The sequence below is a fragment of the Seriola aureovittata genome, chromosome 23 (genome assembly GCF_021018895.1).
Source record: "Seriola aureovittata isolate HTS-2021-v1 ecotype China chromosome 23, ASM2101889v1, whole genome shotgun sequence".
In the NCBI taxonomy this organism is placed as follows: Eukaryota; Metazoa; Chordata; class Actinopteri; order Carangiformes; family Carangidae; genus Seriola; species Seriola aureovittata.
In genome coordinates, this window is record NC_079386.1 from 3,817,887 (window position 1) to 3,838,333 (window position 20,447).

Consider the following 20,447-nt stretch of genomic DNA (forward strand, 5'->3'; position numbering starts at 1 on the left):
AACTTATCTCTCTCTCTGTTCTTTGACAGAACAGCCCTGGGATGGTTGTGAAAAATGTATCCTTCAAAAAATTGCTAATGGTCTTTGAAATGACACGATAAAGTGATGGCAGCGAGTGAAAAGATGGGTGGTGTGAAATGAAAGGGAGAGATTACATTTGGACTTCTGTGTGCACAGTCCCTGCATAATCCCCTGTAATGAGTGAGTCTACACCAGCCTCTCTCAAAGAGTGGTGCCTAAATTTGTTAAAATATCATGTTTTAAATTTGGTGTTTCTCGCCTACTAGTGAGTATTGTAAATGTGTCTTTTTCAACATTAAATCAACCCATACATAAACTGAAACATTATTATTTGAGTTGGCTGTTCTGCGTTGTTGTTGGACTTCACTGTGACCGACACTGTCTACTCAAGTAGCTTCGCGTTTTAAAGTTTGTTTTCACGATTTACGCCGAAAATGATGAGCGTGACATTTGAATGGAAATGTGGATGAAGCCAGCTGTTAGTTTGCCCTGGGACTGTGCTAAATTTCACCGGTTATCAGCCTATGAACGATCAAACAAACACAACGGACCAGTGGCTTAAGAGCGTGTCAATTAAAAGAAAATCAAAACAAACCTCTGACATATCGCACGCAACAGGCAAGTGTTAAGTTTTACTACTCATGTAGTCACCACAACTGAGACTCATCGTGTGTTTGATAGCATATGCCCAGTGTCCATATGTGTAATATTGATGCTACATAAAGAAACATGTTGATAAAGTTCTGTCCCAGTTCACATTCTTCCACGCAAGCTCACCACAACATTATTGAAGTGGTAGGCCCTATTGGATTTGAGGATGTTTGGGGAGTTAGGTGGTTCGTGAGTCCTTGGTCTGAAAAAGTTTGAGAAACACTGGTCTACACAGTTCTGTGAGTAAGCAGTTTGTGCATTTTGAAGAAAAGAGGGCAGATTTATTTTGATTTCCCTGAGTGGGTCTTAGTAAAGGAATAAAACTAGGAGGAAAAGAAATGGACATGAATTTGGAACCTGTTTATGCAAAACTTAAATTCAGTGAAGGAGGACACTTAATTAGCTCCTTGTTCTTTCTTACATTTGTCATGTTGCTTTGTTAATCTTTGGAGGTGTCTTAATGAAGCTTTGTGGGTTGTGAAAACTAAATTATGATGTCTTGTTTTAAGTTTATCTGCACCATAATAACTATTCACTTCAAGGAAGACGGAGTTGAAGGTCCATATCGAATAAAGGTAGATGTCCATGTGTTGTTTGATTATGAAGCAGGTCTAGGTTCTATATTAATACTGTGAAAGTATCAAAGCCTCAGTCCAGAGAAATGCACACAGCCTGTATTCAGACACTGAGTCTTAAACCAGCTGTCAGGACTTCTGTAACTTTGTGATGTCACAACGAATCAGTCACTGCTTTCAGCCATGCCCCAAGCCCCACCCGCCTAGACTCATCATCCAACCTTGCAGGATTTGGTTTCTCTGAGTGATTGCCTGAAATGTGCTATATTCTTATTTGATCACTCAGAAAATAGTCAGCCAATCAGAAGAGAGGATAAGAGTCTCTCTTCTGATTGGCTCACTGACCTGTTGTTACTAGCCACAGAGAGAAGCCTGAGAGAGGAGATGTATAACTACTTTGGGATGGTTTTTGGTTCTTAAAACCACACATATATATTCTTAAAACACAGGAGAAGAGGAAAATATGGAGCTTTAAACTGGGGACTGGACTGATTTGAAGAGTAAGAAGCAGAAAGAGCTTTGTGAATAAACTGCCCGACTAGAAAGAAATGTAGTGAACTGAGCCACTGAAACTGATGTGTGAACGTAGATCTAGGGTTGCAGCTGCTATACAAGTCAGACTTTTTTTTTTTTTACTGCAGGCTCAAGAACTATAAGTACTGCTGAACTGTTGTTCCATTGTCAAGATCAATCGTGCAGAAAATTAAACTTTTGTCCTGTTTTTGTTATCAAACGGCAGACAGAATGGTCGGGTTACTTAGTTGGTTTAAAGGGTTTTTGTCACGATTTCCCAATTTTTGTTGTATTTAATGAGGGAAAAATTCAGGACATCTCCTACAATAACAAACCATATGAGATGAATCCCTCCTTATCCCACGCAGAGAGCATCCCAGGAATGCCAAATTGTCTCAGTGAGAAGGGCGAGCGTAGTATAGAGGGAATACAGTGGGCTGATAACAACTGAGAGTACCAAAAGATAAATATGAATAAATATGTCGAGGGATTCTGGAGAAAAACAACTCTAGTACATGAGAATAGGAGCGGAACAGGGATGCATGATTATGAAAAACAGACCAGCTTGCCCCTTTTCTGTCCTGCTAATTTTACTGTCTTACAGTGCATTTCCTCTTCCACTCTGTACTTGTTCCAAATTTGCCTCAAACCCAACACGCCTGAAGCCCCTGCTGTGACAGCCCGTTACGCTCTCTGTAATTGACCCATGTGGGAAAACTAAGGCTGTGAATACCGATGTTTGCTGATGGAGGATAAAGCTCCCAGTCATGTAAACAACCACGGGCCCAGACAAACAACTTTGTGCTGCATCTGTCCCAAAGGGCCCCCTGGGCTAAGAAATCTTCATATTAAATACTGGGGGATGGGCTGGTTAAAGAGAGGAGGAGGGAATGCTGGTACTGTTAACATACCAATTCACTGTCTTTGTTCCGTAGCTGTGAGTGGTGAAATAATTCATGAGGCTTTGTCAGCGGCGTTACACAGAAGTCCTGCAGGATGCCGGCCGCAGTTGGCTAAGATGTGAAATGATGTTTTTGTAGAGCTGCTGATCTTTTACACACTCGTCACTCTGGACGTTACTGAATTGCGGCCACCAGCGAATAAGCTGAATAAATATTTAATGACAAAGCTGTGAAAATGATCAATGACTAGTGCAGTGGAGCCAAGATTCCCAGTCCAGATAGATTTATCATTGTAACTGAGAAAGTTCTAAGACTGATGACCATTCTCCTATAAATTTCCAATTTGGGCCTTTAGAAAAAAAAAAAGTGCTAAAAGTGATATTGTGGGATAGTATTATGGGGCAGGAGGGAAGGGAAGAGGTGTGATTTGTCATCAGGCAGAAACTTCAGTGTGAATTAATGATAAGTGACACATGAAAAATAAGTGTGTGTTGTAAACACCTAAGTACGAGCTGGATCCATATTATATACATCTACGTGTCTGCCTGGGTAATTACGCATTGGTGGTCTATGAAGCTGTCCTCGGTAACACAGACACTCTGTGGGTGACCCTGTCAGATGGAGTGGAGCTGGGCTTCAATTCAAAATAGCTCTTTCAGGTACATTTGGTTCCGCGTTCATTCCAATCATCCGGCATTCACTCCAGTCCGCCTCCCTCTAAGTCTAGCTCCAAGTAATGGAAACTGGCAGACAGGCTTCAGGTGCAAATATAAATGTCACTGCAATTACAGTGGAGAGGAGTCTGCAAACAAACAGCGGGCAAGGGTGTATGCTTCTGTATAGGTATGTGTGCATGGAAATTGCAGTATAACATATTGTGTATTCCAATGCAGACAGTCATCACTTTCTCTCTTTTTTCTGTGAAGCTTCCCATCATCCCAATCTCTATTTTCCCATCTGTGACTGACAGACGACTCTCCCTTTGAACAGTGGCCCTTCTTTCTCTTTAGATTTTATCAGGATGTGACCAAGTTTAATGTCAAACAAGTGCGACTGCAGAGACTTGAAAATGTGACAGTAAAGATTATTTAAGTACTAATCAACTGCCTTTTTACAGTGTGCCTTAGATTATTGTACAAAATAAACCATGTGACACAAGCTGAGGACGCGGCCTACGACGGCATGGCTGACGTGGTCCACGAAGGCCAAACGGAAATAAGAAGGTCTTACCTACAGAGGATTTTTGCCTGGCGTCACCAGCTGTGCCCGCTCTTACCCTTGCATCACAAAGTAACACGCTTGTCGCCTAGCAACCTTGATAACATCCTATTTTTCAAAAATTTGATATTTAAAGGTACTGTTAGCTTTTAAACTCAACTGAAACCCAATACTTATATTTAAAAGTGTAATCTTTGGGCTCTCTGTCTGTGTTGTTTGCTGCCATGTTTCATTACAATTACATTACGCAATGAATCTTGGGATAGGTTGGGCCGCGAAGGATCCGCCCATTGAAACCTTTGTTGCCCAGGAAAAGAAGGCCACATTTGAAGGAGCCTTCGAGATGGGACAGCCACACGGCTGTGATGCAATTGGTCTTCAAATGCAGCCTCTGAAGGATGTGGCCCCTGAGTTTTGGTCACAGCTATTTTGTTGTACTGTTTTAGGGACGCACCCTTCTCCATTTTGAGTTTGTACCTGGCTAAACATACTGCTTGCATCCCTATAGAACCAGTATACAATCTTCTTCAAACTAGTGAAATAGACTAAACTTTTTTCTCTGGTAGATGGCTGATCTAGCTAGAGAGGGCATTTTAATTTAGGAATTAAAAACACATTTGAATAAAAAAAGATCAACTGCATAGTTACCTTTTGTTTCTATCTCTGAACTCGTCTAAACTTTAATCCAGTGTGTGAAACTAAAAACTATAGCAGCTGAACATGAATATGCATGTTTTAGACGCTCTCGCAGTTCATAATTGGTTATACTTTGTATGTACTTGTGATTGGACTTGATCAGAAAAAAAAAATGTTTCAGCTCAGCTAAAGAGTACAAAATAATAACAAATTACTTCTTACCTACAGAGCACAAAGTATTAAGCCCACAGCATTGGCAAGTTTGTTTTCTTCCTGTTGACTGAGTGTAAATGAGGAAAACAACATGCCATGTCTCTAGAACCCAACTCAGTCAGAGAAAATAAGAGACAATAAAAGACATCAGCAGTAAAGGTGTGGGGGTGTGTTGTTTTCCCCTCGGAATTAAAGTGTGAAGCTGTGTCATTTCAGTGTCACCAATTTGCACAAATGCTGAATTATACATGCTGGTACTGCAGACTGTGATTTGGCTTGAGTTCTCTGGTGTTGTCAAGAGTAACTAACTGATGCAAGAGTAGAGAGGGAAAATTGAGGGACAGCACTTTCCCAATTATGATGCAGGTAGCGCCTGAGGATGATTGTTGTTTTTTTTTTTTACATTGATGCTATTTTACAACAGGCTTTCACACGGATACAAAATGCTATAAATATGTTCACTGCTAGTGTTTTCTTTTACAAGGCCACCTCTCCTCACTTTCTTCCTAAGTCGTTTGCCCCTGCTGACTTGTCCTGTGCTCTCCCATAATCTCTTTCTGGAGATCTCACCTGTTTCTGTGTCGCTAGCACTTTATTACCTGTTTCCACCTGTTTGAATCTACTAATGGTGCAGAGATTTGTTATCAGATAACAGGTCTGCGAGACAGAGGAATGAATAAAGATGAAAGTGCTGGAGCAGGTAGTGGCAAATGAGGCTGATGAGTGAGCGAGTGTGGGAATGCGGGCAGATATGCTAATGCAGTGGAAATGTGATGCAAATGAGCTCCTTTCCCCTCAAATGCACAGAACCTCTCCATGCCAGTATCAAACAGCTGGGATGATGTTTTAACATGAGGTGTTTGTATTAATTAATTAATTTTTTTGCAATGCAAAGTCAGATGTTGTGATTCAGATACTGACCTCTGATCAGCGTGGGGAAGGAAGCACAGGGTGGGGGGATAAATAAATAAATAATTCCCAAATGGAAATCCAGATGATGACTGCGCCTCTCGGCACGGCTAAAACACATTAAGAATATTTAAAATGTCATTGGCGGTAAACTGAGAAAGGATTACAGGGGTGTTAGCATGTCATTATATACATCAAACAAATCCACTACTCTCCTGCCTGCCCTGAATAGCAATACCTATCGTCTGCCATAAAAAATGCATTGCTCTGTGTGCTGGCAAAGCCAAGCACTCTAAATGGCTTTTTCAATTTGGCCACAGGAGGTTGAACCTGTTATTATGCTAAACGCATTATGCTGACTTGATTGAGATGTTAACGTGAATGGTAGGAGCTAATCCACAATGTGTGTATGGAGTGGCCATGACATTTAAGCCTAGGGTTCAAGATTAAAATTGCTTCAGTCACTGATTAAGTTCATTTGATTCTTTTGCTCACCAATTACTTTTGCTTGAATCATATTTTTCCGTGTTGCACATGTCAAAGCACTAAAGGATGAGGTTTTTCTAACGCCCTCACCTCGTAAATCAGGACTTGTCAGACATTTTTTTTTTATCAATAATATCAGAACGTTTAAGTGGAGGATGCAGTTGTATGGAAAGGGTTAATACGACTACTGCAGGCAGGGACGATTCACTACCCAATAGCAAAGCAGACACAGTTGCTAAGTGACAAATTGCTAGCCGGAATGGACAAGCGAGACAGAGTGAAAATGAGAAAGAGAGGGAGGGGAAGATGTGCGGGAGAGAGAGGAATTGATTGGCTCTCTCTTAGGAATTCTAGCTGCCTCTTGGAGGGAGGTTGGGTGAGATGGGTGGGAGGATGGAGGAGTGGGGAGGGTAATTGCAGCTGATCATACCTTACAGAAATGGATGAAAAACAATCTGAACAGGCGAAAGAGGTAGAGATACCAAAGCAAGACGGGGGGTGTGGGGTGTGTGTGGGTGGGGTAAGCTTCTAGTATTGATTGAAGGGGAGGGCTGATGTTCTCATTCTGCAGTCTCATATGAAACATGCTATGGCGGTTAAAACATGACTCTTGAATATCTTTTACAGGGATTACAACAAATGAGAAACTAAATGATGAACGAAGGGTTTAAACCGCTGCAGCACATTTAGAAATTCCTTGTTAATGCTTTTGCCTGTAGAAGATCTTATGACGCTAATAAATGACAACGATTCTCCCTGATGAATCTTTCACTCATGACAGCAACTGAGCTGTGACAGTGTTTCATTTTCAAATCACGCTATTATTTGGATGGGAAGTCTATTTTTTTCTTTCTTATCAAATGTTTTCCATTCTTGTTCTATTTCTCTGCATAAAAAAAAAAAACCAAACACTAGCTGAATGAAACAGCAGACACAGGCATCGTGTGAGAGCAGTGCTGTGTGGTGGATGTGAATACATACAGCTAGTTAGCACCAATTCCTTTTTATGTGTGGGAGACATGTATGGAGGCAAGAAGGAGTTGTGAATTCAATTTGGTGTGTTTGTGTGTGTGTGTGTGTGTGTGTGTGTGTACACTCAACTGAATAACTATGTTGGCCTTCTTGGTTTTTATCTAATGTTGCCTTGCTGCTTGTAAAACTTTGTGTGTAAAGTTTTATTATCCATTATTGACTGTGAGGTCGGGCTTCAGCCTCCACAGTCATAAACAGCTGTGTGCATGCCTGTGGATTCACAATGACTTTGAAAGTTTCTTTTTTTCCCCATAGCACATATGCTTTTTTTGTGGTTTACATTAAAGGTCCCATATTGAATAAAGTGAGACTTCCATGTGTTGTGTGATTATAAAGCAGGTCTAGGTTCTATATTAATACAGTGAAAGTATCAAAGCCTCAGTCCACAGAGAAATACACACAGCCTGTATTTAGAAACTAAGCCCAAAGATACTCTATAACAAAGATGACGCATTACAAGCAGTGCCAATGGTGTGAAATGGTGTACACTTCCTTTCTCATAAGTGAGTGTAGTTTGATTGCTTGTTCATGTTAAAACATAACAACAATACAAAACACTAGATACAGTATGAATCATGTTTCTCTCATAGGACTGAACAGACTCAGACCTGCTGTCGGTCTCCTAAAGGGGCGGGGGGGTGAAGAACCCCACGTGACACAGTTACAGGAAATGATTGTAAGTGTGCTGTCCCCTTCTCAACTGTCTCTGGCTGTTAAAATGAACTGTCAGGACTTCTGTAACTTTGTGACATCACAACAAAGCAGTCACCGCTCTCAGCAACTGACTTTTTAGGATCTGGTTTCTCTGAGAGTTTGCCTGAAATTTGCTTTATTTTTATTTGATCACTCAGAAAACAGTCAGCCAATCAGAAGAGAGGCTCACAGCCTCCTCTTCTGATTGGCTCACTGACCTGTTGTTCCTAGAGCTCAAGAGAGAGACGCATGAGAGAGGAGACGTAAAACTACATTGAGATGGTTTTTTGGTTCCTAAAACCACAAATATATCTTCTTATGGATATCAAACCTTCTATTATACAATATGGAACCTTTTAATAAAACATCAAAAACTAACTTCTTGTATAACAGCCATGATTCATCATCTTGCTTTAATCAAGCTTTACTGCTGGTAACAAATAGGTGAAGCACAGCGCTTCCTGTGTAGTGGGAGATTGCAGAACAAGAAATATGAAGGTCTCCTAAGAGACTGAATCACTAGTCTGTTACATCAATCTGTGCTCCAGCAAAGCAAACATTTATATTTGCATTTCTCTATAGATTCTCCGGGCAGTTTATCCCCTAAGTAATTAAAAGAAATCCACTTTCTCAAAATTCCAGCACCTCAGTGGATTCCAATATGTTTCACAATGGTCGCTGCCTACGTGTAACAGATTATAATTCTCAACGTGACCTTCGCTGAACCCTATCCAGATGCAGATCAAAGCTCACCAGCTCTCCAGCTGAACTCCGGGCCAGTAGTTCAACCTTAGGGCTGTGTATCCAGCACTAAAAGAACATGAAAAAATCTGTTTGATCCATTCATGAATCCAATGGCTGCATCCAGGGCCCAGTTACATGGAAAAGAGATGTGCGAGGGGTGGGCAGACTTAAAGAAAATCAAAGCAGACAGAAAGCAAGAGTCAGCCAGAGACAAGGGAAGGGCCCATGATACTGTAGGTGAGGGGGTGTGGGGGGATGACAGTGATACAAAATGGAAAAATGGGATAGTTTAAAAAAAAAAGAAAAAAAAAAAAGATATTGAGTTCAAAGGTCTCTCTATCTCTCTCTAGATGCCGGCGATGCTACTGGCCCAGTTCTGTGACACAGTGGATGTTGAATCTTTTGCTCATAAAGTCACATTGGGGAATACATAGAAAACTTTCCTCTGTTCTCCTTTTCGTAGAACAGAACAAACTGCTATCTCCCTCCCAGTGCTCCCCCCAATCCTCCCACCGCTCAGATTCTCCTTTAGTCTCAGATGGCAGCACTACACTTCATTTCCCACTCTCTGTTGTACACACAGCCGCTCTTTCACTCTCTCTTCTTGTCATGAACAAAAAAAAAACCAAACCAAAATACAGACATACAAGCACGCACTTCCTTTCCCCTGCCAATGTGTGTCTCATGTTTCCTCTGACTGCCTGCAGTGTCCTGTGGGGCCCGGGGCGTCTGCTCAGCACACAGACAGACAGACTGTTGTGATGTGAGGCCGTCGTGATTATTCCAGTGATCATCCGTGTGGAAAGTTAGTCCTCCACGAATACATCAGTATATAGATTACTGTATTTCTGCATCTCTTTCTTTCCAGTATATCATAAGCAGAGGGTCCGACATGTTTCCTGGAATTGCATTGCCGCAGTCTGAACCAACCATGGAATGGGTTTATATTAATGATTATACAAAGTGATAATATTAAAGAGGATGAAACACCACAATAAAAAGCTGTTTGATTTGAATTCTACGGTCAACTAAAGATCGAACTACTGTAAGGCATAGCATTCCATTCCATTATTACACTTTATTACATTCTGTTATTGTTATATTTTTTCACATTTTTATCATATGTATTTTATTAAAGACATTTTCTATTTATATTTAAGTTAACTGACTTGCTGTGACTTTGCTTATGCTTTATATTTCTTCTTCTTACTATATTTATTGTTATGCACCAAAACACTAAAGCAAATTCCTCATGTGAAAAACAACTTGCCAATGTACCTGATTCTGATTGAGATTTACGTGGAAGCCGTGAAGGGCAAGTGAAAACATTGGTTTTTATCAGGATTCCCCAAGTTTTTTTTTTTTTTTTCCATCTGTGAAAACAGAGAGGCCAGTGATTTTTTTTTCTTCAACTGTATAAAAAATCCCTGAGGCAAGTGATTTATTTTTTATTTATTTATTTTTCTTTTACTAGGAAGAAAATATTTTATTTATTTTCTTTATTTTTTACTTGCCTGTCAGGGCTTCTGTAGATTCAGCATTACATACATTACACAGTAACAATGAGCACTAAAAAGTGATTTTCTAATCACAGTTTACTTGTGTTGTACACAGACGCAGAGGCTCAGCTGAGTTTTGCTGGTTAAACTTTTAATGCTATGGAAATACTGAGTGTGTGACAGAAGAGGAAGCTGATAAAACAAATCTGCTGACTGCTGTCAGGTGTTTCATTCAACGCTCCTGTCTCAGTGCTGGCTGTGATATCACAACCTGTGTGCAAATCTAATGTTTAAAGGAAATACATTAACATCTGAACATTCACTGTACATCAGCCTCTACCTGATCTGCGCTTACTCTGCTGCTACTTTGCAACACACATGCACACATACATGCACGCACGCACGCACGCACGCATACACACACACGAACTGATTGATTGACTTTTGAGTTACCGCAGCTACAGTAATGGATATGAACGTAATAACAGAGGCGCCAGTGGTTTAAGTTCAGTTTTAGTCTGAGGTGTTTTCAATTCAATTGTGGCTGTGATGTGTCTACAGGGACTCTGAGTGGGAAGATCATAAAATAAATACTCAAAAAACTTGCAGTACGATGTTGTCGATGCTCTGTGCATGCACTAAGAGAACGACCTTAACTGCTACATGCATGCTGACTAGCCTAGTGCACTAACCTTGCACACTTAATATATGACATATTTTCACCATGTGCTCTCTTTCTTGCAGTGTATCAGATATATCTATCATTTCCCAAGACACCCTAACATCAGGGTTTCCATCTTTGTCTTTGCCCTTCTTTCTGCAGGGTGTTTGGACAGTGTGTGTAATCCCAGAGGCAAGGAAAAGGGCAAGAATGGTCACTGGTGCTAAAGTCTATGAGATGTCCATGATGGTACATCACCGTGTCAGGCAGAGCAGAGGGATGGGGGGGAGGGGGGTGGAGGTGGGATGCTTCTCTGCTTATGCCAACCAATGCGTGCAGTGAACGGGGTCAGACAAGTGGGGGTGTGTGTGTGTGTTGAGGGGAAGAGACTTGCACTGATGAGAGGTCAAGACAAGTGTCCTTGCTGTAGACCACAGGGATTTGCCGAATTTTTCAAACATAAACCACTTTTCCTCCCACATAGACACTTGCAGTTCTGGCAGATGCCACCAAGGGGAGCTCTGAACCTGTGATCATTCGTTAACCATGTAGCATACTCATTTCTCCCCCACCCCTCCCCTTTCTTCTTGGTGGAGAGTCCCTATCACCTCACCTAATTCTGTCTGCTTCATTTTATCCTGCACAAAGCTGACAAATTCATAGGTTTTTGTGGAGAAAGATGGTGAATATACATATACAGAGGGAGAGAGAGAGTCAGAGAGAGAGAGAGAGAGAGAGAGAGAGAGAGAGAGTGGAGAGCTCACAGGCTTTACTTATTTTGGGGCTTACTGATGCAACCGTAGATATGGATGACGTTAGAGGAGCCACTAAGAACAGACAGACAGAGAGTGGATGAGACTTTGGAGGCAAATGGGACTGTACGATAACCTCAGCTGGATTTCAGTGCTTGTCTTGTAGACTGTGGGTTATTTTTAAATACAAGATATCATGTTAGCTACGACGGGAAGAGCAGTGGGGAAAACAATAGCTGTGTCTTAGTGTGGCTGCTCTGTTTACATGTTTAAGTTGTATTTAAAGATTAAATGATGGAATAAACAGTACTTATAGCATCTAAACTATGCCAAATAAGGTAGATGGGAGGGACAACGTATTGAAGGTGATAATCTGCGCTTATTAATATGCATGGCCACACTTAAAATGACAAAAAATGCTATTTAATAGGAAAGTTGTCCAAATTAGTAGTAAGTCTTTGCCAAGCTTGAGGTGACTGTCATGAAAGTGTTATTGAAGTCTGGCCGTCTTTGGAAGATGTAGTTTATAGTGTCTGTGTTGTGGAAAGCACTGCATTGTTCCTGTTAGTCGATTCACCTCCTGTAACCTCACGTCACATGTCACTCTCATGGGTCTCTATGATGTGCGAAGAATGATATTAAAAACCTTCAGGCTGTGCACATCTTATTATTTATACACAAGTGCTACTGATTATTGTTGCGATCTATAATATATTTATTTTAGCTCTTAAGTGTTTTCCTTAGATGTTTCTAAGGATACGTGACCGTATGAGCGCCACCACACTACACTTCCTCTGACATGTGTGTAACTGTCGAGACCTCGGAGCATTCAAGTGCTCATTGATCAGCTGGGTATCGGCTGTATCAACGGATGTAAACACAGGGTCAGAGGTGGTCAATGTCATCGATGCCTCGCTCCTTTTTGTCTCTCAGTGTTGATGGTCCATCGTAAATCCAGAGAGCTCTTTAACACTTACATTGCCCGCTAGGTCGATGGGAATAATCCGATGGGGATTCAAGCTGTTAGGCAAGTTAATGGAGATCGCCTGGACAGCATGATGAGTACAGGCATATGATATCTGCATGAAGTTCAATCAAAGGTTTTTAGAGCACATGCTGTGTTTTCTTTTTTTTCTTCATCCTGAGTAACATGCAGGGCAGAAGCGAACTCTGTCTATTGATTTTCAATACAGGCATGATGTTAATTTTTATTTTTTCCCCAGGAAGATCAAGGATAAATAGAGCTAACCTTAACACTAACAGATGCGCTTGTTATTATATTATTTATTCAATTCATATTATTGTTATCATTATAAATTTGAAATGAAACGAATAAACTTACTAACTATGTTAGATACTGTTGCATAGGTAACATTTAGTAACTGATTGTACTGTGCTGCTCTAATTTGATCTTATTTTCCCATCACAATCCTTGCAGTTTATTGTATTGTTGGCGAACTGACCGAAGATCAAGATTACCTAATCTCGTTCTTTCCCTGAGCCGTTGGAATCAGACAGCAACAGCAAAATTAATCGATCGTTGTCAAATTGACATTGTTTTCTTTCATCTTACATCATTGTCTATGGCGCATGTTCACATACACAGCCTAAGCCTAGATAAGACTTGGCAGTATAAGACCATTCGTTGTATGGATCTTACAGACTCTTTACACAGCCTCCTCGTCCTTGTTCATGTCTTCATCCTCTCGCACCTCTACTGTTTATAGCCTACTCACAAAACACTCTACACAGCGAGCCATGAGAACCAATAGACCGCAAGAGGCGACCGCAAGAGGCGACCGCAAGAAGCGACCGCAAGAGCTTGTGCTGTTCAATGTATACTTCACTACTTTGTAGTCTTTTCTGTAAGTAAAATGCTACTTATGAATGCGTTATCAGTATCACTCAGTTCAGTAGGCTACTTCCTTTCCGAATGTTATCATGCGGTTCTCATGTTTCTTGGCAGGTTTGAGTGATTAACTGATCCCATAAGCCACTGTGTTGTTTTAGTGCATATGCAGTGGTATCTGCTCATGAAAAGCTGCACAAATTAATGATGGAAAAGTTAAATTCGATGCACAAGTACCGACATTCATGTCATTGTCTGTTGGTGGACTGTTATTTGTGACTGAACTGTATTTGTGCTACAAATAGGCTAGTTAATTTGTTAGGCTAGGAGTGTTTTGGTTACTCAGTACTCTCTTTCCCAGCGTAATGCTGCGACACAGACTGTAAAATCGACCAATCCCATAAGCCGCTGCGATGAGTGCGCCGTGGTTCTCAGTCCTCAGCAGGTTTGAGTCATCGACAGATCCCATTAGCCACTGCGCTGTTTTACGAGCAACAGCGCAGAGATTACTTTGCCAATAAAGCAGTGCAGTGTACAAACTAACATTATCAAGCCATCAACTTACTGATGTGACCTTAGACGGGCTATTAATTTGTAATGTCAATGTTATTTGTATAGCACATTTAAAAACAACAGGAGTTGTACGGAAGTGCTTGAGGCATACAATAGAGTTGGAGGCCTATGTGAACTTTATGCAAATCACTGACTGAATCAATACCCCGGTTGTTAAGGCACTGCCTGGTATGCCACTCTCTCTGTTCCATCTCTATTTTATTGTTAATGTCAGTATAGACAGATGGGCACAAGGATGGATGAACAGACAGACAGATACTGAGAGAGACAGACAGGCAGGCAGATAATAATAGTGCTTCAGTCTAGCATGTGTATGCGCTTGTGTTACTCATTTGCCTAATGGTCATTATGATGCAGTTGGTGGTAGGTGGGTTGGCTCATGCTGTAAATCTTTAAAATCATGTTGGCTTCCCAAACTCATTAAGCTAGTCTCACTCTGCTGATCACACATAGTTCTGCAGCATTACATATTTGACCCCGACTGTGTGTGCGTGTGTGTGTGTGTGTCTGAGATGGTGCATCTGTGAGTGTGTGATCATTTGCCCTTATGAAAGCACGGCATATGCTAATAAAACATCAGTTCCACAAATCTTGGACTTTTTCCATGTCTTAGTTACCACAGTGAAATATATAATAATATTATTGCAATATGACAGAAATTGCAGAGTCTGGTTGGCATGGAAATTCCCCCCTATAATTTAACAGCACTTAGTCTACATTGAGAATCACTTTGCTCTCAGGTTTTCCTTTTTCTGCGTGGGGAGGAATTTCTTCAATATCTGAAAGTTACAGGAGTGATACTATTGCCGTTTTCTTCTTGGTTGTTCAAACTTTCAGGGGACGTTTTTGCAGAGACACACAAAAAGGCTGATATACCATCTTTGTGTTAATGCATTCACTTTAGGCTTTTTTGCATTCGTGGCTGCTTGCAATGGCCATTATTGGGTCTGACAAGACATTCATTCCAATTACAATTACCAAAAAAAAAACGCAAAGAAGTAAGCACGGCAAGTGTAAGTGAAATTGATTGTATCTCACTGCTGGTATCTGCAACTGCCAATTGATGACCTGGTGCATTCAGGGAGTGGCGCGCGTGCACTTTGGTCCACGTAGTGCTTTGCTGTGCATGTGTATGGATGGAACATGCACAGACACACACATACACGTGGCCATCCGGGTTGCAGGTGCTCTTTTGTTTTCCATTAGCTTCAATTAAAGATTTGTAAAGATGTGTTGGGTAATTTGTTCAGAAAGGGTTTAAGTGCATTGTCACCATTGATAAATTAAGGTGCATTCTATTTGTGTAGCCAAGTACATTATGTGCATATATACTGAGCAGAGCACTTTCTTCACTTGTTCATTAATAACAGCACAAAACAATGTCCCTGGTAACACCCAAATATACATAGTTGTCATTGATTCCCTTATAATGTATGTTAACTAAAATCTAGCTGGGATTAGTCTCATTGTCACTTGGGCTGTGATGCCTTTTCAATTTTTGCTTTAGAATGACCTTTGAACATGAAGGTGAGATGGATCTTTGGTTATTTTAGAAATAAATATGAGGCCAAGAAAGAGAGAAATAACTGTGCCAGCCTTCTGTTCAACTCCAGCCTGGAAAAAAGAGACTTGTTAGTTAATCCGGGAAGAAACCAACAAGAGAGGAGAAAAGGAAGGTGAGAGAAACACTCCCTGTGCGCTTCACGTGCAGAGAGAAAAGACATAAAGATGGAGAGTCAAACAAAACCTTAGAGGGTGGGTGGCAATCAGAGGCACCACTCCGAATGTGGTGGCCCTGGTTCAGACGGGCAGTGTTTACCTGGCGCAGGTTGCGGGTGACGCGCACATCATGCCAGGCGTTGTCGTTGAACTTGCCGTTCACGGGCTCCACCAGGGCTTCGAAAGCCCCCGAGCCCAGGTTGATGACCAGCCAGACGGCGCCGCTCTTCAACGAAAGGTTTACGTAGTCGGCCGACTTCCCAGTGTGCAGCATGAGGCCGTTGCGTTGCAGCGTGCGGAAAGAGAGCGTGATCTCGTCGGTGCTGCTCTGGATGGGCGTCAGCGACAGGTCGTAGCAGAAGAACTCGTTGCCCTTGAAGGTGGCCACTGACTCTTCCTTACCTGGAGAAGAGAGAAGGGAGAAAGAAAAAGGAACCTAAGTTAAAATTAGGTTGCTGCAACTTGTTCGCCTATATAATTAATTGAATAAAAGTATTCCTAATCATTGAAAGGAAAACATTTAAAGTCAAAAATGTGTTAAAACAGAAAGTTAAAACATCCAAATGAACAATAGAAAAAGTTACAAATATCTACTTTAATGAGAAGGAAGGAGTGTTCAGTTATTCAGAATTCAGTTAGTTGATTTGCCTTTTTTTGTTGCTCCAAACTATTTTTTCATCATGGGGCTGAAATAATATTTGTAAACAGACAAACTAACTAAATTATGAACACATTAATTAAACATTTTAAAACAACCTTGGCTACAGAGTGAAGCATCTGCATTATGAGGAGTATGTCTCAGGTAAAAGAAAATTACTTCCACCAGAGCAAAGCAAGCAGCTGGGTTAGAGTTAGATAGGAAGATGTCTTTGAATTTGTGGAATCAGACAAAGTGGATTAAAGGAGCAGCTTAAAAAAAAACAAAAAACAAAACAGAAAGGGAGGGAAAAGGTGTTGAAAACGTTGCTAATGCCTGTCAGTCTGTCTGCAGCACATGGACACCTTCCACTGCAGTGAGCTTCATTCACACGCTAGCAGTCAAAACAGCCAGTTTGTACTATGGACACATGTCAAACAGCAGCCTTACAGCAGCAGGGGAGGACACAGTGTGCATCTGTCAGGATCTGAACAAACAACCGCAGCTGTCACAATAGAAAGTAGCGCTGCAACAACATTCACAACAGTGACACCTCAATCAGCGTGTGGACGATGGAACCAGTGAGCATGGAAATGATTAACATTTTTCTTGGTCTCCATACTATTCTCTGTGATTATGATCATATGCAGCATTGTATTTACTCCTTATACTGTTATATTTTTATTCTTTGGAACATATCCTGTCTTTCCGAATGAATCACACTACTTTTGCTACAGTGATGACATCATTTCCCTGCAGGATCACGGCAAGGCAAGTTTATTTATATAGCACATTTCATACACAGAGGCAATTCAAAGCACTTTAAATAGAAATAGATAAAAAAAGAACACATAGAATAATAAAAAGATTAAGAAGTATAAAATGCAAAAAACCCAAATCAAAAGTCACAGTGCGTTTAAGAGTCAGAGGGCAATTCTTAGCAGCAATTAAAAACCGATGTTAACATAAAAGTCATTAGCCTTTTTTAAAAAGTAGCCAGAGTTAGTGCAAATCTAATATCTTCCAGTAGTTTATTCCAGCAATGTGCAGCATAATAAGTGAATGCAGCTTCACTCTGTTTTTGTTTGAATCCTAGGGACACTTAGCAGACTGGTGCCTGGTGACTTAAGAGGTTCATAGGGTTCATAGTGTGGAAGCAAGTCAGAGATGTATTCAGGCCCTAAACCATCAAATGATTTATAGAAAAGTAACAACATTTTGAAGTCAATTGTTTGAGACACTGGTTGTCAGTGCAGAGATCTAAGAACTAGTGTAACGTGTTCATCTCTCTTGGTTTTTGTTAGAACTCCAGCAGCATTCTGAATGAGCTGTAGCTGCATTTGTGCTTTTGGGAAGGTCTGAGAAAGGACTGTTACGGTAGTCTAACATTCTGGAAATGAAAGCAAAAATGTGTTTTTCTAAATTTTGTTTTGACATGTATCGTCTAATATATATTTTTTGTAAAAGACTTGATGTTGGGGTTAAAATTGAAATCAGAGTCAGTAATAACACCCAGATTGATGACTTTAGGCTTGAAAGAAAGAGAATGGAGATGGAGAACTTTCAGCCTTCCTTATTTAGCACTGAAGACAATTATCTCAGTTTTGTCTTTGTTTAGTTGGAGGAAATATTGGCATATCCACTCATTAATGCACAGATGCGAGTGAGAAGTGAGTCAATATGAGCATAGTCGCTTATTGACAGTGCTGAGTGTTGTCCACATAGCTAAGGCAAGCAATAAGTGGGAGCATATAAAGGTTGAATAAGAAAGCTCCCAGAACTGAACCTTGATGTACTCCACATCATGCCAGATATGTAGTTGCCAATGGAAACTAAACTATTTGCAGTAAGTCTGTCGCCCGAGTAGCTGTAAACGTTTTTGTGATGGTTCGTTGGAAGAACGTTGAGCATGTTGATGGCTTAAAACTGGGTCATGTTTATCAAGTTACTTTTATGTAGAAGTAGTGGTGACACATTTATTTAATGAGGAACTACTGAGTGCTTGTCTAATGTTTTGAGTTTTATCCCTCAAGAAAGAAGCAAACACATTGTCGTTATCAGTTGAAAGGAGTTCAGGGGGCCAGTTGTCAATTTTTCAATTCCAGATTATGTATGCAGCTGCATATGTGCATCATAGATTTTTGCCATTTACGCTTTTCTTTTTCATGGATTTTTACAGATGCATCATTTCTCCATGGTGTTTTTTGCTTGACATCATTAACATTTACAATTTCTGAATTGAAATTATCTGGGAGATCATCAGCAGAGGTTGAGGTAAAAGTTGATGACAGGCAGATAGCCTCCATAAACAGTGTACCAGTATTATCATTAATATAGCGTTATTTAACAGTTTCTGATCTAACATGAGTGTCAGGAGTGTTGCGAGTATCAGGAGGAGTTGTTGGGGTGGAGTCTGGCTGTGGCGGTGTGAGAGATCACCTTTGCAAGGCTGTTGCCCTGGGGCAGGGCTCACACCTTTTTCCTGGGTTGCTGAGCTGGTGTTTGACTGTGTGGGGGATGGGGTGGCCATCTTTATCTTTAGGCTGTCCTTGCACCTCACCACATTTGGGTGGCAAATAGAGTAAAGTAGGTTCAAGGTGAATAATTCCATTCCAGATCTGTTACAATGAAATCCATTATCTCTGAAGAGGTACATGTGCTCCCAATAGAGGTTGAAATTGTCAATAAAAAAAATTCACTTTATGTGAAGCACAAGCAATTGAGAGCCACATGTTCAGTCACAGTAGCCTGCTGAACTTGTTTACTCCCCATCCGACTGACGGCAGAGGGCACTAATGTAAGCCTCAATATCTAGGGAGCTTAGCCTCTTCAGCAGTCCAGTAAAGACACAATGGAAATACCTCGTGTCCTCTCAATGCACAATACTTTTGTTCAGAGTTTGCTGAGTAGTTTGCTGGGGTTTTTTTCTGTTGTGTCACAGAGCACATAAGATCGCCCTCTTCACATGGTGATCTGGGCTCACACAGCAGTGGTTGAGCAGAGAGGGCCAGCCGGTACCAGAGTTCATTTCAGGGGAGTTGAGAAGAACTCTCCATTGCTACAGCTATCACTATTTTTGGTGAATGGATTCATTTTTTTCAGTTCTGCCTTATGCATGTTCCAAAAGGCATAATTGTTGCTGACAGCATGTTTCCCAGGTACACCGTTGACTGCAGTGGCAGCCTCAGAAATGTGCCTTTCATTAGTTGTATCCAGGGCTAGCATTAGTTTAGCATGTCTATCGGTTCATGCCAGTGTTTGGCTAACATTAGCCAGTCATAATATCACCTACTCTTGGCGCAACCTTTCACTCCTGCAATATTACTCCAGTAAGCAGCTGATCATCTTCAGTTCTGTGGTAGTCTCAGAGCTAAGCATCCCAGCAGGATCAGTGCTAATGTTAGCTTAGCGTTTGAGCTCCATAATAATGTTGGATGATTCACACAGTCTGTGAAGTATTTTTGTTTCAAATACAGCGGTCTTCTGTAGATGTCCATGACAATCTTTTCACTGTGACATATTTGTGGTGATAAGGCATCATTAAAGGGAAGCAAAAAGAAAGAGAGAAGCATGCAGGCAGCAGCAGCCTTCCTCAGGCAGACATCTTGAATTAGGAACAAGATATCTGCCTGCGAAACTCAGTTTCATCTTAATTTAAGTATCATGACAATAAGACGGCTGATCTCCAGACTGAATATTACAAATCCTAAGATATGTGGTAAAAATCAGCTAAAAAATAACTGACCTCGGGAAAAAGCAGAGATATACACAACAACATCAATAACATCAAGATCTCTCAACTCTCAAATAACTCTTCCCCGCTCTGCGGTGATACAAATCAACTGGTTCCTCGACATGTACTATGATCTGAAGTGACACTCCACTTCCTGTCTTCGTTTGCCCCTACGCACCTCTGCCTCCCTGGGGAGGAGAGATTAAAGAATCAGCCTCAGCTAATGAGGTTTAGGGCTGAAACATGAGGAAGAGGGGGCAAACTCGAACCGCCAAGAGGCCCCTGTATGGGTGGATCATCAAATCTAGTTTATCCTGAAGTTCCATTACAGCAAAATCACTCCAAGACCTCGGTGCATTTCCCGGGGGGGGGGGCTGGCCAGAGAGGGTGGTCCTTTGGCAGACAGATTGAGAGCCAAATCTTGTGAGCGA

At 41.1% G+C, this 20,447-nt stretch overlaps 1 protein-coding gene across 7 annotated transcripts in view; it reads right to left on the minus strand.

Moving 5' to 3' along the window:
- nrxn2b (neurexin 2b) overlaps window positions 1-20,447 on the minus strand; it is a 721,062-nt gene that overhangs the window by 397,940 nt on the left and 302,675 nt on the right. For all 7 annotated transcript variants that reach the window (XM_056368788.1, XM_056368786.1, XM_056368783.1 and 4 more), the window contains one exon: window positions 15,747-16,048. In XM_056368788.1, the coding sequence (XP_056224763.1) occupies window positions 15,747-16,048 (302 nt within the window). The remainder of the gene's footprint in view (window positions 1-15,746; window positions 16,049-20,447) is intronic.